General features: G+C 58.3%; 1 protein-coding gene across 1 annotated transcript in view; it reads left to right on the plus strand.

The window, feature by feature from the left end:
* The first annotated feature begins 17 nt into the window (after window positions 1-17).
* LOC140386075 (uncharacterized) overlaps window positions 18-24,162 on the plus strand; it is a 72,762-nt gene continuing 48,617 nt past the window's right edge. Inside the window, exons 1-2 of the mRNA XM_072468656.1 lie at window positions 18-188; window positions 4,310-4,517. Of these exons, the coding sequence (XP_072324757.1) occupies window positions 152-188; window positions 4,310-4,517 (245 nt within the window). The 5' untranslated portion in view covers window positions 18-151. The remainder of the gene's footprint in view (window positions 189-4,309; window positions 4,518-24,162) is intronic.

The raw sequence follows: 24,162 nt of genomic DNA on the forward strand, positions 1-24,162 counted from the left end.
TCACGGCGCCGGCAGTGAGGTAACACCGCGTGACCCTCTAGGGGTTGGAGCCCGGGGCCGCCCGCGGCCGATCCCGTCAGCCCCAGCGACGCTACCCGCATGCGCAGATGTGAGTGATCCCCGCTGCAATCTGGGATACTGGAGGACCAAGATGGCAGCCAGATGGAGGAGTTGGGCCTGGGGGAGAGGTAAACACTGAGCAGCACAGCACACAGCGGGAACCCTCTGACAGTGCGGCACTCCCTCAGTACTGACCCTCTGACAGTGCGGCACTCCCTCAGTACTGACCCTCGGACAGTGCAGCACTCCCTCAGCACTGACCCTCGGACAGTGCAGCACTCCCTCAGTACTGACCCTCTGACAGTGCAGCACTCCCTCAGCACTGACCCTCTGACAGTGCGTCACTCCCTCAGTACTGACCCTCTGACAGTGCAGCACTCCCTCAGTACTGACCCTCTGACAGTGCGGCACTCACTCAGTACTGACTCTCTGACAGTGCAGCACTCCCTCAGTACTGACTCTCTGACAGTGCAGCACTCCCTCAGTACTGACCCTCTGACAGTGCGGCACTCCCTCAGTACTGACCCTCTGACAGTGTGGCACTCCCTCAGTACTGACCCTCTGACAGTGCAGCACTCCCTCAGTACTGACCCTCTGACAGTGCGGCACTCACTCAGTACTGACTCTCTGACAGTGCAGCACTCCCTCAGTACTGACTCTCTGACAGTGCAGCACTCCCTCAGTACTGACCCTCTGACAGTGCAGCACTCCCTCAGTACTGACCCTCTGACAGTGCGGCACTCCCTCAGTACTGACCCTCGGACAGTGCAGCACTCCCTCAGCACTGACCCTCGGACAGTGCAGCACTCCCTCAGTACTGACCCTCTGACAGTGCAGCACTCCCTCAGCACTGACCCTCTGACAGTGCGTCACTCCCTCAGTACTGACCCTCTGACAGTGCAGCACTCCCTCAGTACTGACCCTCTGACAGTGCGGCACTCACTCAGTACTGACTCTCTGACAGTGCAGCACTCCCTCAGTACTGACTCTCTGACAGTGCAGCACTCCCTCAGTACTGACCCTCTGACAGTGCGGCACTCCCTCAGTACTGACCCTCTGACAGTGTGGCACTCCCTCAGTACTGACCCTCTGACAGTGCAGCACTCCCTCAGTACTGACCCTCTGACAGTGCGGCACTCACTCAGTACTGACTCTCTGACAGTGCAGCACTCCCTCAGTACTGACTCTCTGACAGTGCAGCACTCCCTCAGTACTGACCCTCTGACAGTGCAGCACTCCCTCAGTACTGACCCTCTGACAGTGCGGCACTCCCTCAGTACTGACCCTCTGACAGTGTGGCACTCCCTCAGTACTGACCCTCTGACAGTGCAGCACTCCCTCAGTACTGACCCTCTGACAGTGCGGCACTCCCTCAGTACTGACCCTCTGACAGTGCGGCGCTCCCTCAGTACTGACCCTCTGACAGTGCAGCACTCCCTCAGTACTGACCCTCTGACAGTACAGCACTCCCTCAGTACTGACCCTCTGACAGTGCGGCGCTCCCTCAGTACTGACTCTCTGACAGTGCGGCACTCCCTCAGTACTGACCCTCTGACAGTGCGGCACTCCCTCAGTACTGACCCTCTGACAGTGTGGCACTCCCTCAGTACTGACCCTCTGACAGTGCAGCACTCCCTCAGTACTGACCCTCTGACAGTGCGGCACTCCCTCAGTACTGACCCTCTGACAGTGCGGCGCTCCCTCAGTACTGACCCTCTGACAGTGCAGCACTCCCTCAGTACTGACCCTCTGACAATGCAGCACTCCCTCAGTACTGACCCTCTGACAGTGCAGCACTCCCTCAGTACTGACCCTCTGACAGTGCAGCACTCCCTCAGTACTGACCCTCTGACAGTGCAGCACTCCCTCAGTACTGACCCTCTGGCAGTGCAGCACTCCCTCAGTACTGACCCTCTGACAGTGCCGTGCTCCCTCAGTACTGACCCGCTGACAGTGCAGCATTCCCTCAGTACTGACCCTCTGACAGTGCGGCACACCCTCAGTACTGACCCTCTGACAGTGCGGCACACCCTCAGTACTGACCCTCTGACAATGCAGCACTCCCTCAGTACTGACCCTCTGACAGTGCGGCACACCCTCAGTACTGACCCACTGACAATGCAGCACTCCCTCAGTACTGACCCTCTGACAGTGCAGCACTCCCTCAGTACTCACCCTCTGACAGTGCGGCACTCCCTCAGTACTGACCCTTTGACAGTGCGGCACTCCCTCAGTACTGACCCTCTGACAGTGCAGCACTCCCTCAGTACTGACCCTCTGACAGTGCAGCGCTCCCTCAGTACTGACCCTCTGACAGTGCAACACTCCCTCAGTACTGACCCTCTGACAGTGCAGCGCTCCCTCAGTACTGACCCTCTGACAGTGCAGCACTCCCTCAGTACTGACCCTCTGACAGTGCAGCACTCCCTCAGTACTGACCCTCTGACAGTGCGGCACTCCCTTAGTCCTGACAATCTGACAGTGCAGCACTCCCTCAGTACTGACCCTCTGACAGTGCAGCACCCCCTCAGTACTGACCCTCTGAGAGTGCGGCATTCCCTCAGTACTGACCCTCTGACAGTCTATCTGCCGTGCTGGGATTCGAAGCCATGTCCCCAGTGCATTGCCGTTGGTCTCTGGTTTACTGGCCCAGCGACAGTACCACTACACCACTGCCTCCCCATGGCCACACAATACTCCTTCTTACAGATGGACAATGTTGAGTAATTGTGATGAAAGGTCATCAACGTCAACTCTGCTTCTCTCCCCACAGCCGCTACCAGACCTGCTAAAAATTTCCAGCACTTTCTGTTTTCTCATTTCTCCATGTTTATGACAGGATTCGGTCAAGTAAACAAAGCAATTCCCACTCGCTGATACTGCAGGGGCTAAGGATAACAGATAAGATTTTGGGCATGGGATAGGGGGTGATATGAGGTTAAATATTTTTAACCCCAGTGAGTGGCAATGACCTGAACCTGGTGCCCCTGAGGGTGGTGGAAACGGTCAGGGTTTTGTCTCAAAAGAAAATAGGATGGGCATTTGAAGGAAATAAACTTGCAGTTTAAGGGGAGCAGAGCAGCGAAGTGGGACTGACTGGATTGCAATTCAGAGAGCCAGCATAGCCTCGATGGTTGAATGGCCTTCTCCAGTTCCGTAAATGATTCGAGAAATCTCTTTCAGATAGTAAGGTTTTGGGGCCAACAATAGGAATTGAACTGCGGATCGCCCGAGGACTGGTGACGTTGGTCCTCGAAAGAAAAAGTGCAGATTTTTGAATTTTTCAGCTTTCGGATAAGCGATTGTAGAAGTTAATAATTTCCTGCTTCTGGACTGTAGTAAGATTCAACAGCGCTCGTTAAGGCAAAATAACAAGGCTTTATTTACGAAAAGACTGCATGCAGTAATGGCTGAAACTTGAGGTCAGAGAGCAGTTACTACCACTGCTGATGCCTTCCCAAGTCCGCGCTTTTACAGAAAATCAGTTCAGTATTTATACATTATCATGATCAAGATTGCATGACTACAGCTTAGTCAGGAATTCAATCGGAAATAGAAACGGAAGCAATGTCATGAAACAGGCATAACCTCGCTGACCTTCTAGGACTCTTTGTCTCATCACTCATACCATTATCTTGTCCTTTGATGGAACATTAAAAGGTCAGAGGAGACTTATTCATTCCTGACCTTATCTCGTCTCAATCATACCGCCCTGTGTTATGATGAGTTAGCATTATCAGGAGTTGCAGAGGTCAGGCATTTTGGAATAGCTTGACCTTCTCTGATCTTATTCATGCTTTCGGTCAGCTTTTCTTACATTGTACCGAATAGTTTGACCAGTCTTCCCATTGACCAGTTTTCCCATCATGCCATTACTTTATTCGTACAACATCACACGATGCTCAACATTTATGTTCCCACCACACACAAACTCTCTGAACGGTTGGAGTGACACCCTAGTAAGTACTAATGATGGTGAGAGTGTCGGAGAGTGAGGAAATGATTGTGGTCCCCACAGTTGAATAGCCAGCTGAATATCACTGGAGGTGCCCAGCTGAATTCTGACTGGCCGAGTGAGGTGCTGGAAATCTGGTTCTGTGGGGTTGGGATCAGTCGGCATGGGTGGAGAGGGAGAGAGAGGTTTTTGATTGCATTAGTGCCTCGTGTTGAGAGGGGTTATTGCCTTGGACAAACCTTCTCTCTGATCATCTTTCTGTGGTGACCATCTCCTTGTTGCTTTCTTTCACAGGGTTTTGGGGCTGCCACATGCCCAAGCCCAGAGTCCGTGCCGCGGATTCAGAGCTGCGACTCCACCGTCACACGGCACACAGCGTCAAATCCATCCACTGTAACCACAGCAACAGACCAGTCTTGCGAGCAGTCGAGAATCCGGGAGGACCAGAATACATTCCACAACGGAAGGCCAAGAATCCGATGCGAATGATTGGGCTGGCTTGGTAAGATTGGGAAAAACATTTCTGATCATCAGTGTCTGCGATCTGAAAACAAACATGTCTGGTTTGTTAGTCACCTCGTGTTGCAGTGAGTGGGAGGGACTGTGTTATCTTCTCGCAGGCTGAATTAGATCATTCAATCTGAGGCAATGTTCAGAGTGTTACACTTAGAAAGACAGGATCCTGCTGTCCCACAGTCACACAGTGACAGGGCCGCACTATCGAGGGGTCAGTCAGTCAGTGAGACAGTGACAGGGCCGCACTGTCGAGGGATCAGTCAGTGACACAGTGACAGGGCCGCACTATCGAGGGGTCAGTCAGTGACACAGTGACAGGGCCGCACTATCGAGGGGTCAGTCAGTGAGACAGTGACAGGGCCGCACTGTCGAGGGATCAGTCAGTGACACTGTGACAGGGCCGCACTATCGAGGGGTCAGTCAGGGACACAGTGACAGGGCCGCACTATCGAGGGGTCAGTCAGTGAACAAGTGACAGGGCCGCACTATCGAGGGGTCAGTCAGTGACACAGTGACAGGGCCGCACTATCGAGGGGTCAGTCAGTGAGACAGTGACAGGGCCGCACTATCGAGGGGTCAGTCAGTGACACAGTGACAGGGCCGCACTATCGAGGGGTCAGTCAGTCAGTGACACAGTGACAGGGCCGCACTATCGAGGGGTCAGTCAGTCAGTGACACAGTGACAGGGCCGCACTATCGAGGGGTCAGTCAGTCAGTGACACAGTGACAGGGCCGCACTATCGAGGGGTCAGTCAGTGACACAGTGACAGGGCCGCACTATCGAGGGGTCAGTCAGTGACAGGGCGGCACGATCGAGGGGTCAGTCAATGAGACAGTGACAGGGCCGCACTATCGAGGGGTCAGTCGGTGACACAGTGACAGGGCCGCACTATCGAGGGGTCAGTCAGTGACACAGTGACAGGGCCGCACTATCGAGGGGTCAGTCAGTGACACAGAGACAGGGCCGCACTATCGAGGGGTCAGTCAGTCAGTGACACAGTGACAGGGCCGCACTATCGAGGGGTCAGTCAGTGACACAGTGACAGGGCCGCACTATCGAGGGGTCAGTCAGTGACACAGAGACAGGGCCGCACTATCGAGGGGTCAGTCAGTCAGTGACACAGTGACAGGGCCGCACTATCGAGGGGTCAGTCAGTGACACAGTGACAGGGCCGCACTATCGAGGGGTCAGTCAGTGACAGGGCGGCACGATCGAGGGGTCAGTCAATGAGACAGTGACAGGGCCGCACTATCGAGGGGTCAGTCGGTGACACAGTGACAGGGCCGCACTATCGAGGGGTCAGTCAGTGACACAGTGACAGGGCCGCACTATCGAGGAGTCAGTCAGTCAGTGACACAGTGACAGGGCCGCACTATCGAGGGGTCAGTCAGTGACACAGTGACAGGGCCGCACTATCGAGGGGTCAGTCAGTGACACAGTGACAGGGCCGCACTATCGAGGGGTCAGTCAGTGACACAGTGACAGGGCCGCACTATCGAGGGGTCAGTCAGTGACACAGTGACAGGGCCGCACTATCGAGGGGTCAGTCAGTGACACAGTGACAGGGCCGCACTATCGAGGGGTCAGTCAGTGACAAGGCCGCACTATCGAGGGGTCAGTGACACAGTGACAGGGCCGCACTATCGAGGGGTCAGTCAGTGACACATTGACAGGGCCGCACTATCGAGGGGTCAGTGACACAGTGACAGGGCCGCACTATCGAGGGGTCAGTCAGTGACACAGTGACAGGGCCGCACTATCGAGGGGTCAGTCAGTCAGTGACACAGTGACAGGGCCGCACTATCGAGGGGTCAGTCAGTCAGTGACACAGTGACAGGGCCGCACAATCGAGGGGTCAGTCAGTGACAGGGCCGCACTATCGAGGGGTCAGTCGGTGACACTGACAGGGCCGCACTATCGAGGGGTCAGTCAGTGACACTGACAGGGCCGCACTATCGAGGGGTCAGTCAGTCAGTGACACAGTGACAGGGCCGCACTATCGAGGGGTCAGTTAGTGATACAATGAGAGGGCCGCACAATCAAGGGGTCAGTCAGTGACAGGGCCGCACTATCGAGGGGTCAGTCGGTGACACTGACAGGGCCGCACTATCGAGGGGTCAGTCAATGAGACAGTGACAGGGCCGCACTATCGAGGGGTCAGTCAGTGACACAGTGACAAGGCCGCACTGTCGAGGGGTCAGTTAGTGACACAATGAGAGGGCCGCACAATCGAGGGGTCAGTCAGTGACAGGGCCGCACTATCGAGGGGTCAGTCGGTGACACTGACAGGGCCGCACTATCGAGGGGTCAGTCAATGAGACAGTGACAGGGCCGCACTATCGAGGGGTCAGTCAGTGACACAGTGACAGGGCCGCACTATCGAGGGGTCAGTGACACAGTGACAGGGCCGCACTATCGAGGGGTCAGTCAGTGACACAGTCACAGGGCCGTACTATCGAGGGGTCAGTCGGTGACACAGTGATAGGGCCGCACTATCGAGGGGTCAGTCAGTGACACAGTGACAGGGCCGCACTATCGAGGGGTCAGTCAGTCAGTGACACAGTGACAGGGCCGCACTATCGAGGGGTCAGTCAGTGACACAGTGACAGGGCCGCACTATCGAGGGGTCAGTCAGTGACAGGGCGGCACGATCGAGGGGTCAGTCAATGAGACAGTGACAGGGCCGCACTATCGAGGGGTCAGTCGGTGACACACTGACAGGGCCGCACTATCGAGGGGTCAGTCAGTGACACAGTGACAGGGCCGCACTATCGAGGGGTCAGTCAGTGACACAGAGACAGGGCCGCACTATCGAGGGGTCAGTCAGTCAGTGACACAGTGACAGGGCCGCACTATCGAGGGGTCAGTCAGTGACACAGTGACAGGGCCGCACTATCGAGGGGTCAGTCAGTGACACAGAGACAGGGCCGCACTATCGAGGGGTCAGTCAGTCAGTGACACAGTGACAGGGCCGCACTATCGAGGGGTCAGTCAGTGACACAGTGACAGGGCCGCACTATCGAGGGGTCAGTCAGTGACAGGGCGGCACGATCGAGGGGTCAGTCAATGAGACAGTGACAGGGCCGCACTATCGAGGGGTCAGTCGGTGACACAGTGACAGGGCCGCACTATCGAGGGGTCAGTCAGTGACACAGTGACAGGGCCGCACTATCGAGGAGTCAGTCAGTCAGTGACACAGTGACAGGGCCGCACTATCGAGGGGTCAGTCAGTGACACAGTGACAGGGCCGCACTATCGAGGGGTCAGTCAGTGACACAGTGACAGGGCCGCACTATCGAGGGGTCAGTCAGTGACACAGTGACAGGGCCGCACTATCGAGGGGTCAGTCAGCGACACAGTGACAGGGCCGCACTATCGAGGGGTCAGTCAGTGACACAGTGACAGGGCCGCACTATCGAGGGGTCAGTCAGTGACAAGGCCGCACTATCGAGGGGTCAGTGACACAGTGACAGGGCCGCACTATCGAGGGGTCAGTTAGTGACACAATGAGAGGGCCGCACAATCGAGGGGTCAGTCAGTGACAGGGCCGCACTATCGAGGGGTCAGTCGGTGACACTGACAGGGCCGCACTATCGAGGGGTCAGTCAGTGACACTGACAGGGCCGCACTATCGAGGGGTCAGTCAGTCAGTGACACAGTGACAGGGCCGCACTATCGAGGGGTCAGTTAGTGATACAATGAGAGGGCCGCACAATCGAGGGGTCAGTCAGTGACAGGGCCGCACTATCGAGGGGTCAGTCGGTGACACTGACAGGGCCGCACTATCGAGGGGTCAGTCAATGAGACAGTGACAGGGCCGCACTATCGAGGGGTCAGTCAGTGACACAGTGACAGGGCCGCACTATCGAGGGGTCAGTGACACAGTGACAGGGCCGCACTATCGAGGGGTCAGTCAGTGACACAGTCACAGGGCCGTACTATCGAGGGGTCAGTCGGTGACACAGTGATAGGGCCGCACTATCGAGGGGTCAGTCAGTGACACAGTGACAGGGCCGCAGTATCGAGGGGTCAGTCAGTCAGTGACACAGTGACAGGGCCGCACTATCGAGGGGTCAGTCAGAGACACAGTGACAGGGCCGCACTATCGAGGGGTCAGTCAGTCAGTGACACAGTGACAGGGCCGCACTATCGAGGGGTCAGTCAGTGACACAGTGACAGGGCCGCACTATCGAGGGGTCAGTCGGTGACACAGTGACAGGGCCGCACTATCGAGGGGTCAGTCAGTGACACAGTGACAGGGCCGCACTATCGAGGGGTCAGTCAGTGACACAGTGACAGGGCCACACTATCGAGGGGTCAGTGACACAGTGACAGGGCCGCACTATCGAGGGGTCAGTCAGTCAGTGACAGTGACAGGGCCGCACTATCGAGGGGTCAGTCAGTGACACAGTGACAGGGCCGCACTATCGAGGAGTCAGTCAGTGACACAGTGACAGGGCTGCACTATCGAGGGTCAGTCAGTGACACAGTGACAGGGCCGCACTATCGAGGGGTCAGTCAGTGACACAGTGACAGGGCCGCACTATCGAGGGGTCAGTCAGTGACACAGTGACAGGGCCGCACTATCGAGGGGTCAGTCAGTGACAGTGACAGGGCCGCACTATCGAGTGGTCAGTCAGTGAGACAGTGACAGGGCCGCACTATCGAGGGGTCAGTCAGTGACACAGTGACAGGGCCGCACTATCGAGGGGTCAGTCACACAGTGACAGGGCCGCACTATCGAGGTGTCAGTCACTGACACAGTGACAGGGCCGCACTATCGAGTGGTCAGTCAGTGAGACAGTGACAGGGCCGCACTATCGAGGGGTCAGTCAGTGACAGAGTGACAGGGCCGCACTATCGAGTGGTCAGTCAGTGACACAGTGACAGGGCCGCACTATCGAGGGGTCAGTCAGTGACACAGTGACAGGGCCGCACTATCGAGGGGTCAGTCAGTGACACAGTGACAGGGCCGCACTATCGAGGGGTCAGTCAGTGACACAGTGACAGGGCCGCACTATCGAGGGGTCAGTCAGTGACACAGTGACAGGGCCGCACTATCGAGGGGTCAGTCAGTGACACAGTGACAGGGCCGCACTATCGAGGGGTCAGTCAGTGACACAGTGACAGGGCCGCACTATCGAGGAGTCAGTCAGTGACACAGTGACAGGGCCGCACTATCGAGGGGTCAGTCTGATACAGTGACAGGGCCGCACTATCGAGGAGTCAGTCAGTCAGTGAAACAGTGACAGGGCCGCACTATCGAGGAGTCAGTCAGTGACACAGTGACAGGGCCGCACTATCGAGGAGTCAGTCAGTGACACAGTGACAGGGCCGCACTATCAAGGGGTCAGTCAGTCAGTGAAACAGTGACAGGGCCGCACTATCGAGGGGTCAGTCAGTGAGACAGTGACAGGGCCGCACTATCGAGGGGTCAGTCAGTGAGACAGTGACAGGGCCGCACTATCGAGGGGTCAGTCAGTGACACAGTGACAGGGCCGCACTATCGAGGGGTCAGTCAGTCAGTGACACAGTGACAGGGCCGCACTATCGAGGGGTCAGTCAATGATACAGTGACAGGGCCGCACTATCGAGGGGTCAGTCAGTGACACAGTGACAGGGCCGCACTATCGAGGGGTCAGTCAGTGACACAGTGACAGGGCCGCACTATCGAGGGGTCAGTCAGTGACACAGTGACAGGGCCGCACTATCGAGGGGTCAGTCAATGATACAGTGACAGGGCCGCACTATCGAGGGGTCAGTCGGTGACACAGTGACAGGGCCGCACTATCGAGGGGTCAGTCAGTGACACAGTGACAGGGCCGCACTATCGAGGGGTCAGTCAGTGACACAGTGACAGGGCCGCACTATCGAGGGGTCAGTCAGACAGTGACAGTGACAGGGCCGCACTATCGAGGGGTCAGTCAGTGACACAGTGACAGGGCCGCACTATCGAGAGGTCAGTCAGTGACAGAGTGACAGGGCCGGACTATCGAGGGGTCAGTCGGTGACACAGTGACAGGGCCGCACTATCGAGGGGTCAGTCAGACAGTGACAGGGCCGCACTATCGAGGGGTCAGTCACTGACACAGTGACAGGGCCGCACTATCGAGGGGTCAGTCACTGACACAGTGACAGGGCCGCACTATCGAGGGGTCAGTCAGTGACACAGTGACAGGGCCGCACTATCAAGGGGTCAGTCAGTCAGTGACAGGGCCGCACTATCGAGGGGTCAGTCAGTGATACAGTGATAGGGCCGCACTATCGAGGGGTCAGTCAGTGACACAGTGACAGGGCCGCACTATCGAGGGGTCAGTCAGTCAGTGACACAGTGACAGGGCCGCACTATCGAGGGGTCAGTCAGTGATACAGTGACAGGGCCGCACTATCGAGGGGTCAGTCAGTGACACAGTGACAGGGCCGCACTATCGAGGGGTCAGTCACTGACACAGTGACAGGGCCGCACTATCGAGGGGTCAGTCAGTGACAGGGCCGCACTATCAAGGGGTCAGTCAGTCAGTGACACAGTGACAGGGCCGCACTATCGAGGGGTCAGTCAGTGACACAGTGACAGGGCCGCACTACCAAGGGGTCAGTCAGTGACAGAGTGACAGGGCCGCACTATCGAGGGGTCAGTCAGTGACAGAGTGACAGGGCCGCACTATCGAGGAGTCAGTCAGTGACAGGGCCGCACTATCAAGGGGTCAGTCACACAGTGACAGGGCCGCACTATCGAGGGGTCAGTGACACAGTGACAGGGCCGCACTATCGAGGGGTCAGTGACACAGTGACAGTGCCGCACTATCGAGGGGTCAGTCAGTGACACAGTGACAGGGCCGCACTATCGAGGGGTCAGTGACACAGTGACATGGCCGCACTATCGAGGGGTCAGTCAGTGACACAGTGACAGAGCCGCACTATCAAGGGGTCAGTCAGTCAGTGACAGTGACAGGGCCGCACTATCGAGGGGTCAGTCGGTGACACAGTGACAGGGCCGCACAATCGAGGGGTCAGTCAGTCAGTGACAGTGACAGGGCCGCACTATCGAGGGGTCAGTCAGTGACACAGTGACAGGGCCGCACTATCGAGGGGTCAGTCAGTGACACAGTGACAGTGCCGCACTTTCGAGGGGTCAGTGACACAGTGACAGGGCCGCACTATCGAGGGGTCAGTCAGTCAGTGACACAGTGACAGGGCTGCACTATCGAGGGGTCAGTCAGTGACACAGTGACAGGGCCGCACTTTCGAGGGGTCAGTCAGTGACAGAGTGACAGGGCCGCACTATCTAGGGGTCAGTGACACAGTGACAGGGCCGCACTATCGAGGGGTCAGTCAGTGACACAGTGACAGAGCCGCACTATCGAGGGGTCAGTCAGTCAGTGACAGTGACAGGGCCGCACTATCGAGGGGTCAGTCGGTGACACAGTGACAGGGCCGCACAATCGAGGGGTCAGTCAGTCAGTGACAGTGACAGGGCCGCACTATCGAGGGGTCAGTCAGTGACACAGTGACAGGGCCGCACTATCGAGGGGTCAGTCAGTGACACAGTGACAGGGCCGCACTTTCGAGGGGTCAGTGACACATTGACAGGGCCGCACTATCGAGGGGTCAGTCAGTCAGTGACACAGTGACAGGGCTGCACTATCGAGTGGTCAGTCAGTGACACAGTGACAGGGCCGCACTACCAAGGGGTCAGTCAGTGACAGAGTGACAGGGCCGCACTATCGAGGGGTCAGTCAGTGACAGGGCCGCACTATCGAGGGGTCAGTCACACAGTGACAGGGCCGCACTATCGAGGGGTCAGTGACACAGTGACAGGGCCGCACTATCATGGGGTCAGTGACACAGTGACAGGGCCGCACTATCGAGGGGTCAGTCAGTCAGTGACACAGTGACAGGGCTGCACTATCGAGGGGTCAGTCAGTGACACAGTGTCAGGGCCGCACTATCGAGGGGTCAGTCAGTCAGTGACACAGTGACAGGGCCGCACTATCGAGGGGTCAGTCAGTGACACCGTGACAGGGCCGCACTATCGAGGGGTCAGTCAGTGATACAGTGACAGGGCCGCACTATCGAGGGGTCAGTCAGTGACACAGTGACAGGGCCGCACTATCGAGGGGTCAGTCAGTGACACAGTGACAGGGCTGCACTATCGAGGGGTCAGTCAGTGACACAGTGACAGGGCCGCACTATCGAGGGGTCAGTCAGTGACACAGTGACAGGGCCGCACTATCGAGGGGTCAGTCAGTCAGTGACACAGTGACAGGGCCGCACTATCGAGGGGTCAGTCAGTCAGTGACACAGTGACAGGGCCGCACTATCGAGGGGTCAGTCAGTGACACAGTGACAGGGCCGCACTATCGAGGGGTCAGTCAGTGACACAGTGACAGGGCCGCACTATCGAGGGGTCAGTCAGTCAGTGACACAGTGACAGGGCCGCACTATCGAGGGGTCAGTCAGTCAGTGACACAGTGACAGGGCCGCACTATCGAGGGGTCAGTCAGTGATACAGTGACAGGGCCGCACTATCGAGGGGTCAGTCAGTGACACAGTGACAGGGCCGCACTATCGAGGGGTCAGTCAATGATACAGTGACAGGGCCGCACTATCGAGGGGTCAGTCGGTGACACAGTGACAGGGCCGCACTATCGAGGGGTCAGTCAGTGACACAGTGACAGGGCCGCACTATCGAGGGGTCAGTCAGTGACACAGTGACAGGGCCGCACTATCGAGGGGTCAGTCAGTCAGTGACACAGTGACAGGGCCGCACTATCGAGGGGTCAGTCAGTCAGTGACACAGTGACAGGGCCGCACTATCGAGGGGTCAGTCAGTGACACAGTGACAGGGCCGCACTATCGAGGGGTCAGTCAGTGACACAGTGACAGGGCCGCACTATCGAGGGGTCAGTCAGTCAGTGACACAGTGACAGGGCCGCACTATCGAGGGGTCAGTCAATGATACAGTGACAGGGCCGCACTATCGAGGGGTCAGTCAGTGACACAGTGACAGGGCCGCACTATCGAGGGGTCAGTCAGTGACACAGTGACAGGGCCGCACTATCGAGGGGTCAGTCAGTGACACAGTGACAGGGCCGCACTATCGAGGGGTCAGTCAATGGTACAGTGACAGGGCCGCACTATCGAGGGGTCAGTCGGTGACACAGTGACAGGGCCGCACTATCGAGGGGTCAGTCAGTGACACAGTGACAGGGCCGCACTATCGAGGGGTCAGTCAGTGACACAGTGACAGGGCCGCACTATCGAGGGGTCAGTCAGACAGTGACAGTGACAGGGCCGCACTATCGAGGGGTCAGTCAGTGACACAGTGACAGGGCCGCACTATCGAGAGGTCAGTCAGTGACAGAGTGACAGGGCCGGACTATCGAGGGGTCAGTCGGTGACACAGTGACAGGGCCGCACTATCGAGGGGTCAGTCAGACAGTGACAGGGCCGCACTATCGAGGGGTCAGTCACTGACACAGTGACAGGGCCGCACTATCGAGGGGTCAGTCACTGACACAGTGACAGGGCCGCACTATCGAGGGGTCAGTCAGTGACACAGTGACAGGGCCGCACTATCAAGGGGTCAGTCAGTCAGTGACAGGGCCGCACTATCGAGGGGTCAGTCAGTGATACAGTGATAGGGCCGCACTATCGAGGGGTCAGTCAGTGACACAGTGACAGGGCCGCACTATCGAGGGGTCAGTCAGTCAGTGACACAGTGACAGGGCCGCACTATCGAGGGGTCAGTCAGTGATACAGTGACAGGGCCGCACTATCGAGGGGTCAGTCAGTGACACAGTGACAGGGCCGCACTATCGAGGGGTCAGTCACTGACACAGTGACAGGGCCGCACTATCGAGGGGTCAGTCAGTGACAGGGCCGCACTATCAAGGGGTCAGTCAGTCAGTGACACAGTGACAGGGCCGCACTATCGAGGGGTCAGTCAGTGACACAGTGACAGGGCCGCACTACCAAGGGGTCAGTCAGTGACAGAGTGACAGGGCCGCACTATCGAGGGGTCAGTCAGTGACAGAGTGACAGGGCCGCACTATCGAGGAGTCAGTCAGTGACAGGGCCGCACTATCAAGGGGTCAGTCACACAGTGACAGGGCCGCACTATCGAGGGGTCAGTGACACAGTGACAGGGCCGCACTATCGAGGGGTCAGTGACACAGTGACAGTGCCGCACTATCGAGGGGTCAGTCAGTGACACAGTGACAGGGCCGCACTATCGAGGGGTCAGTGACACAGTGACATGGCCGCACTATCGAGGGGTCAGTCAGTGACACAGTGACAGAGCCGCACTATCAAGGGGTCAGTCAGTCAGTGACAGTGACAGGGCCGCACTATCGAGGGGTCAGTCGGTGACACAGTGACAGGGCCGCACAATCGAGGGGTCAGTCAGTCAGTGACAGTGACAGGGCCGCACTATCGAGGGGTCAGTCAGTGACACAGTGACAGGGCCGCACTATCGAGGGGTCAGTCAGTGACACAGTGACAGTGCCGCACTTTCGAGGGGTCAGTGACACAGTGACAGGGCCGCACTATCGAGGGGTCAGTCAGTCAGTGACACAGTGACAGGGCTGCACTATCGAGGGGTCAGTCAGTGACACAGTGACAGGGCCGCACTTTCGAGGGGTCAGTCAGTGACAGAGTGACAGGGCCGCACTATCTAGGGGTCAGTGACACAGTGACAGGGCCGCACTATCGAGGGGTCAGTCAGTGACACAGTGACAGAGCCGCACTATCGAGGGGTCAGTCAGTCAGTGACAGTGACAGGGCCGCACTATCGAGGGGTCAGTCGGTGACACAGTGACAGGGCCGCACAATCGAGGGGTCAGTCAGTCAGTGACAGTGACAGGGCCGCACTATCGAGGGGTCAGTCAGTGACACAGTGACAGGGCCGCACTATCGAGGGGTCAGTCAGTGACACAGTGACAGGGCCGCACTTTCGAGGGGTCAGTGACACATTGACAGGGCCGCACTATCGAGGGGTCAGTCAGTCAGTGACACAGTGACAGGGCTGCACTATCGAGTGGTCAGTCAGTGACACAGTGACAGGGCCGCACTACCAAGGGGTCAGTCAGTGACAGAGTGACAGGGCCGCACTATCGAGGGGTCAGTCAGTGACAGGGCCGCACTATCGAGGGGTCAGTCACACAGTGACAGGGCCGCACTATCGAGGGGTCAGTGACACAGTGACAGGGCCGCACTATCATGGGGTCAGTGACACAGTGACAGGGCCGCACTATCGAGGGGTCAGTCAGTGACACAGTGACAGGGCCGCACTATCGAGGGGTCAGTGACACAGTGACAGGGCCGCACTATCGCGGGGTCAGTCAGTGACACAGTGACAGAGCCGCACTATCGAGGGGTCAGTCAGTCAGTGACACAGTGACAGGGCCGCACTATCGAGGGGTCAGTCAGTGACACAGTGACAGGGCCGCACTTTCGAGGGGTCAGTGACACATTGACAGGGCCGCACTATCGAGGGGTCAGTCAGTCAGTGACACAGTGACAGGGCTGCACTATCGAGTGGTCAGTCAGTGACACAGTGACAGGGCCGCACTACCAAGGGGTCAGTCAGTGACAGAGTGACAGGGCCGCACTATCGAGGGGTCAGTCAGTGACAGAGTGACAGGGCCGCACTATCGAGGAGTCAGTCAGTGACAGGGCCGCACTATCGAGGGGTCAGTCACACAGTGACAGGGCCGCACTATCGAGGGGTCAGTGACACAGTGACAGGGCCGCACTATCGAGGGGTCAGTCAGTGACACAGTGACAGGGCCGCACTATCGAGGGGTCAGTGACACAGTGACAGGGCCGCACTATCGAGGGGTCAGTCAGTGACACAGTGACAGAGCCGCACTATCGAGGGGTCAGTCAGTCAGTGACAGTGACAGGGCCGCACTATCGAGGGGTCAGTCAGTGATACAGTGACAGGGCCGCACTATCGAGGGGTCAGTCAATGATACAGTGACAGGGCCGCACTATCGAGGGGTCAGTCAATGATACAGTGACAGGGCCGCACTATCGAGGGGTCAGTCAGTGACACAGTGACAGGGCCGCACTATCGAGGGGTCAGTCAATGATACAGTGACAGGGCCGCACTATCGAGGGGTCAGTCGGTGACACAGTGACAGGGCCGCACTATCGAGGGGTCAGTCAGTGACACAGTGACAGGGCCGCACTATCGAGGGGTCAGTCAGTGACACAGTGACAGGGCCGCACTATCGTGGGGTCAGTCGGTGACACAGTGACAGGGCCGCACTATCGAGGGGTCAGTCAGACAGTGACAGTGACAGGGCCGCACTATCGAGGGGTCAGTCAGTGACACAGTGACAGGGCCGCACTATCGAGAGGTCAGTCAGTGACAGAGTGACAGGGCCGCACTATCGAGGGGTCAGTCGGTGACACAGTGACAGGGCCGCACTATCGAGGGGTCAGTCAGACAGTGACAGGGCCGCACTATCGAGGGGTCAGTCACTGACACAGTGACAGGGCCGCACTATCGAGGGGTCAGTCACTGACACAGTGACAGGGCCGCACTATCGAGGGGTCAGTCAGTGACACAGTGACAGGGCCGCACTATCAAGGGGTCAGTCAGTCAGTGACAGGGCCGCACTATCGAGGGGTCAGTCAGTGATACAGTGATAGGGCCGCACTATCGAGGGGTCAGTCAGTGACACAGTGACAGGGCCGCACTATCGAGGGGTCAGTCAGTCAGTGACACAGTGACAGGGCCGCACTATCGAGGGGTCAGTCAGTGATACAGTGACAGGGCCGCACTATCGAGGGGTCAGTCAGTGACACAGTGACAGGGCCGCACTATCGAGGGGTCAGTCACTGACACAGTGACAGGGCCGCACTATCGAGGGGTCAGTCAGTGACACAGTGACAGGGCCGCTCTATCAAGGGGTCAGTCAGTCAGTGACACAGTGACAGGGCCGCACTATCGAGGGGTCAGTCAGTGACACAGTGACAGGGCCGCACTACCAAGGGGTCAGTCAGTGACAGAGTGACAGGGCCGCACTATCGAGGGGTCAGTCAGTGACAGAGTGACAGGGCCGCACTATCGAGGAGTCAGTCAGTGACAGGGCCGCACTATCGAGGGGTCAGTCACACAGTGACAGGGCCGCACTATCGAGGGGTCAGTGACACAGTGACAGGGCCGCACTATCGAGGGGTCAGTGACACAGTGACAGGGCCGCACTATCGAGGGGTCAGTCAGTGACACAGTGACAGGGCCGCACAATCAAGGGGTCAGTCAGTGAGACAGTGACAGGGCAGCACTATCGAGGAGTCAGTCAGTGACACAGTGACAGGGCCGCACAATCGAGGGGTCAGTCAGTCAGTGACACAGTGACAGGGCCGCACTATCGAGGGGTCAGTCAGTGACACAGTGACAGGGCCGCACTATCGAGGGGTCCGTCAGTGACACAGTGACAGGGCCGCACTATCGAGGGGTCAGTCAGTGACACAGTGACAGGGCCGCACAATCAAGGGGTCAGTCAGTGAGACAGTGACAGGACCACACTATCGAGGGGTCAGTCAGTCAGTGACACAGTGACAGGGCCGCACTGTCGAGGGGTCAGTCAGTGACAGTGACAGGGCCGCACTATCGAGGGTCAGTCAGTGACACCGTGACAGGGCCGCACTATCGAGGGGTCAGTCAGTCAGTGACACAGTGACAGGGCCGCACTATCGAGGGGTCAGTCAGTGACACAGTCACAGGGCCGTGCGATCGATGGGTCAGTCAGTGACACAGTGACAGGGCCGCACTATCGAGGGGTCAGTGACACAGTGACAGGGCCGCACTATCAAGGGGTCAGTCCGTGACAGAGCCGCACTATCGAGGGGTCAGTCAGTGACACAGTGACAGGGCCGCACTATCGAGGGGTCAGTCGGTGACACAGTGACAGGGCCGCACTATCGAGGGGTCAGTCGGTGACACAGTGACAGGGCCGCACTATCGAGGGGTCAGTGACACAGTGACAGGGCCGCACTATCGAGGGGTCAGTCGGTGACACAGTGACAGGGCCGCACTATCGAGGGGTCAGTGACACAGTGACAGGGCCGCACTATCGAGGGGTCAGTCAGTGACACAGTGACAGGGCCGCACTATCGAGGGGTCAGTCAGTGACACAGTGACAGGGCCGCACTATCGAGAGGTCAGTCCGTGACAGAGTGACAGGGCCGTACTATCGAGGGGTCAGTCGGTGACACAGTGACAGGGCCGCACTAACGAGGAGTCAGTCAGTGACACAGTGACAGGGCCGCACTATCGAGGGGTCAGTGACACAGTGACAGGGCCGCACTATCGAGGGGTCAATGACACAGTGACAGGGCCGCACTATCGAGGGGTCAGTCGGTGGCACAGTGACAGGGCCGCACTATCGAGGGGTCAGTCAGTGACACAGTGACAGGGCCGCACTATCGAGGGGTCAGTCAATGAGACAGTGACAGGGCCGCACTATCGAGGGGTCAGTCAGTGACACGGTGACAGGGCCGCACTATCGAGGGGTCAGTCAGTGAGACAGTGACAGGGCCACACGATCGAGGGGTCAGTCAGTGACACAGTGACAGGGCCGCACAATGAAGGGGTCAGTCAGTGACACAGTGACAGGGCCGCACTATCGAGGGGTCAGTCAGTGACACAGTGACAGGGCCGCACTATCGAGGGGTCAGTCAGTGACACAGTAACAGGGCCGCACTATCGAGGTGTCAGTCAGTCAGTGACACAGTGACAGGGCCGCACTATCGAGGGGTCAGTTAGTGACACAATGAGAGGGCCGCACAATCGAGGGGTCAGTCAGTGACAGGGCCGCACTATCGAGGGGTCAGTCGGTGACACTGACAGGGCCGCACTATCGAGGGGTCAGTCAGTGACACAGTGACAGGGCCGCACTATCGAGGGGTCAGTCAGTGACACAGTGACAGGGCCGCACTATCGAGGGGTCAGTCAGTCAGTGACACAGTGACAGGGCCGCACTATCGAGGGGTCAGTTAGTGACACAATGAGAGGGCCGCACAATCGAGGGGTCAGTCAGTGACAGGGCCGCACTATCGAGGGGTCAGTCGGTGACACTGACAGGGTCGCACTATCGAGGGGTCAGTCAATGAGACAGTGACAGGGCCGCACTATCGAGGGGTCAGTCAGTGACACAGTGACAGGGCCGCACTATCGAGGGGTCAGTTAGTGACACAATGAGAGGGCCGCACTATCGAGGGGTCAGTCAGTGACACAGTGACAGGGCCGCACTATCGAGGGGTCAGTGACTCAGTGACAGGGCCGCACTATCGAGGGGTCAGTCAGTGACACAGTCACAGGGCCGTACTATCGAGGGGTCAGTCGGTGACACAGTGATAGGGCCGCACTATCGAGGGGTCAGTCAGTGACACAGTGACAGGGCCGCAGTATCGAGGGGTCAGTCAGTCAGTGACACAGTGACAGGGCCGCACTATCGAGGGGTCAGTCAGTGACACAGTGACAGGGCCGCACTTTCGAGGGGTCAGTCAGTCAGTGACACAGTGACAGGGCCGCACTATCGAGGGGTCAGTCAGTCAGTGACACAGTGACAGGGCCGCACTATCGAGGGGTCAGTCAGTCAGTGACACAGTGACAGGGCCGCACTATCGAGGGGTCAGTCAGTGACACAGTGACAGGGCCGCACTATCGAGGGGTCAGTCAGTGACACAGTGACAGGGCCGCACTATCGAGGGGTCAGTCAGTGACACAGTGACAGGGCCGCACTATCGAGGGGTCAGTCAGTGTCACAGTGACAAGGCCGCACTATCGAGGGGTCAGTCAGTGACACAGTGACAGGGCCGCACTATCGAGGGGTCAGTCAGTGACACAGTGACAGGGCCGCACTATCGAGGGGTCAGTCAGTGACACAGTGACAGGGCCGCACTATCGAGGGGTCAGTCAGTGACAGGGCCGCACTATCGAGGGGTCAGTCAGTGACACAGTGACAGGGCCGCACTATCGAGGGGTCAGTCAGTGACACAGTGACAGGGCCGCACTATCGAGGGGTCAGTCAGTGACACAGTGACAGGGCCGCACTATCGAGGGGTCAGTCAGTGACACAGTGACAGGGCCGCACTATCGAGGGGTCAGTCAGTCAGTGACACAGTGACAGGGCCGCACTATCGAGGGGTCAGTCAGTCAGTGACACAGTGACAGGGCCGCACTATCGAGGGGTCAGTCAGTCAGTGACACAGTGACAGGGCCGCACTATCGAGGGGTCAGTCAGTGACACAGTGACAGGGCCGCACTATCGAGGGGTCAGTCAGTCAGTGACACAGTGACAGGGCCGCACTATCGAGGGGTCAGTCAGTCAGTGACACAGTGACAGGGCCGCACTATCGAGGGGTCAGTCAGTGACACAGTGACAGGGCCGCACTATCGAGGGGTCAGTCAGTGACACAGTGACAGGGCCGCACTATCGAGGGGTCAGTCAGTGACACAGTGACAGGGCCGCACTATCGAGGGTCAGTCAGTGACACAGTGACAGGGGCGCACTATCGAGGGGTCAGTCAGTGACACAGTGACAGGGCCGCACTATCGAGGGGTCAGTCAGTGACACAGTGACAGGGCCGCACTATCGAGGGGTCAGTCAGTGACACAGTGACAGGGCCGCACTATCGAGGGGTCAGTCAGTGACACAGTGACAGGGCCGCACTATCGAGGGGTCAGTCAGTGACACAGTGACAGAGCTGCACTATCAAGGGGTCAGTCAGTCAGTGAAACAGTGACAGGGCCGCACTATCGAGGGGTCAGTCAGTGACACAGTGACAGGGCAGCACTATCGAGGGGTCAGTCAGTCAGTGACACAGTGACAGGGCAGCACTATCGAGGGGTCAGTCAGTGAGACAGTGACAGGGCCGCACTATCGAGGGGTCAGTCAGTGACACAGTGACAGGGCCGCACTATCGAGGGGTCAGTCAGTCAGTGACACAGTGTCAGGGCCGCACTATCGAGGGGTCAGTCAGTCAGTGACACAGTGACAGGGCCGCACTATCGAGGGGTCAGTCAGTGACACCGTGACAGGGCCGCACTATCGAGGGGTCAGTCAGTGATACAGTGACAGGGCCGCACTATCGAGGGGTCAGTCAGTGACACAGTGACAGGGCCGCACTATCGAGGGGTCAGTCAGTGACACAGTGACAGGGCCGCACTATCGAGGGGTCAGTCAGTGACACAGTGACAGGGCCGCACTATCGAGGGGTCAGTCAGTGACACAGTGACAGGGCCGCACTATCGAGGGGTCAGTCAGTGACACAGTGACAGGGCCGCACTATCGAGGGGTCAGTCAGTCAGTGACACAGTGACAGGGCCGCACTATCGAGGAGTCAGTCAGTGACAGGGCCGCACTATCGAGGGGTCAGTCACACAGTGACAGGGCCGCACTATCGAGGGGTCAGTGACACAGTGACAGGGCCGCACTATCGAGGGGTCAGTCAGTGACACAGTGACAGGGCCGCACTATCGAGGGGTCAGTCAGTCAGTGACACAGTGACAGGGCCGCACTATCGAGGGGTCAGTTAGTGACACAATGAGAGGGCCGCACAATCGAGGGGTCAGTCAGTGACAGGGCCGCACTATCGAGGGGTCAGTCGGTGACACTGACAGGGTCGCACTATCGAGGGGTCAGTCAATGAGACAGTGACAGGGCCGCACTATCGAGGGGTCAGTCAGTGACACAGTGACAGGGCCGCACTATCGAGGGGTCAGTTAGTGACACAATGAGAGGGCCGCACTATCGAGGGGTCAGTCAGTGACACAGTGACAGGGCCGCACTATCGAGGGGTCAGTGACTCAGTGACAGGGCCGCACTATCGAGGGGTCAGTCAGTGACACAGTCACAGGGCCGTACTATCGAGGGGTCAGTCGGTGACACAGTGACAGGGCCGCACTATCGAGGGGTCAGTCAGTGACACAGTGACAGGGCTGCACTTTCGAGGGGTCAGTCAGTCAGTGACACAGTGACAGGGCCGCATTATCGAGGGGTCAGTCGGTGACACAGTGACAGGGCCGTACTATCGAGGGGTCAGTCGGTGACACAGTGACAGGGCCGCACTATCGAGGGGTCAGTCAGTGACACAGTGACAGGGCCGCACTATCGAGGGGTCAGTCAGTGACACAGTGACAGGGCCGCACTATCGAGGGGTCAGTCAGTGACACAGTGACAGGGCCGCACTATCGAGGGGTCAGTCAGTGTCACAGTGACAGGGCCGCACTATCGAGGGGTCAGTCAGTGACACAGTGACAGGGCCGCACTATCGAGGGGTCAGTCAGTGACACAGTGACAGGGCCGCACTATCGAGGGGTCAGTCAGTGACACAGTGACAGGGCCGCACTATCGAGGGGTCAGTCAGTGACAGGGCCGCACTATCGAGGGGTCAGTCAGTGACACAGTGACAGGGCCGCACTATCGAGGGGTCAGTCAGTGACACAGTGACAGGGCCGCACTATCGAGGGGTCAGTCAGTGACACAGTGACAGGGCCGCACTATCGAGGGGTCAGTCAGTGACACAGTGACAGGGCCGCACTATCGAGGGGTCAGTCAGTCAGTGACACAGTGACAGGGCCGCACTATCGAGGGGTCAGTCAGTCAGTGACACAGTGACAGGGCCGCACTATCGAGGGGTCAGTCAGTCAGTGACACAGTGACAGGGCCGCACTATCGAGGGGTCAGTCAGTGACACAGTGACAGGGCCGCACTATCGAGGGGTCAGTCAGTCAGTGACACAGTGACAGGGCCGCACTATCGAGGGGTCAGTCAGTCAGTGACACAGTGACAGGGCCGCACTATCGAGGGGTCAGTCAGTGACACAGTGACAGGGCCGCACTATCGAGGGGTCAGTCAGTGACACAGTGACAGGGCCGCACTATCGAGGGGTCAGTCAGTGACACAGTGACAGGGCCGCACTATCGAGGGGTCAGTCAGTGACACAGTGACAGGGGCGCACTATCGAGGGGTCAGTCAGTGACACAGTGACAGGGCCGCACTATCGAGGGGTCAGTCAGTGACACAGTGACAGGGCCGCACTATCGAGGGGTCAGTCAGTGACACAGTGACAGGGCCGCACTATCGAGGGGTCAGTCAATGACACAGTGACAGGGCCGCACTATCGAGTGGTCAGTCAGTGACACAGTGACAGAGCTGCACTATCAAGGGGTCAGTCAGTCAGTGAAACAGTGACAGGGCCGCACTATCGAGGGGTCAGTCAGTGACACAGTGACAGGGCAGCACTATCGAGGGGTCAGTCAGTGAGACAGTGACAGGGCCGCACTATCGAGGGGTCAGTCAGTCAGTGACACAGTGTCAGGGCCGCACTATCGAGGGGTCAGTCAGTCAGTGACACAGTGACAGGGCCGCACTATCGAGGGGTCAGTCAGTGACACAGTGACAGGGCCGCACTATCGAGGGGTCAGTCAGTGACACAGTGACAGGGCCGCACTATCGAGGGGTCAGTCAGTGACACAGTGACAGGGCCGCACTATCGAGGGGTCAGTCAGTGACACAGTGACAGGGGCGCACTATCGAGGGGTCAGTCAGTGACACAGTGACAGGGCCGCACTATCGAGGGGTCAGTCAGTGACACAGTGACAGGGCCGCAC

The sequence above is a fragment of the Scyliorhinus torazame genome, chromosome 2, assembly GCF_047496885.1.
Source record: "Scyliorhinus torazame isolate Kashiwa2021f chromosome 2, sScyTor2.1, whole genome shotgun sequence".
NCBI lineage: Eukaryota > Metazoa > Chordata > Chondrichthyes > Carcharhiniformes > Scyliorhinidae > Scyliorhinus > Scyliorhinus torazame.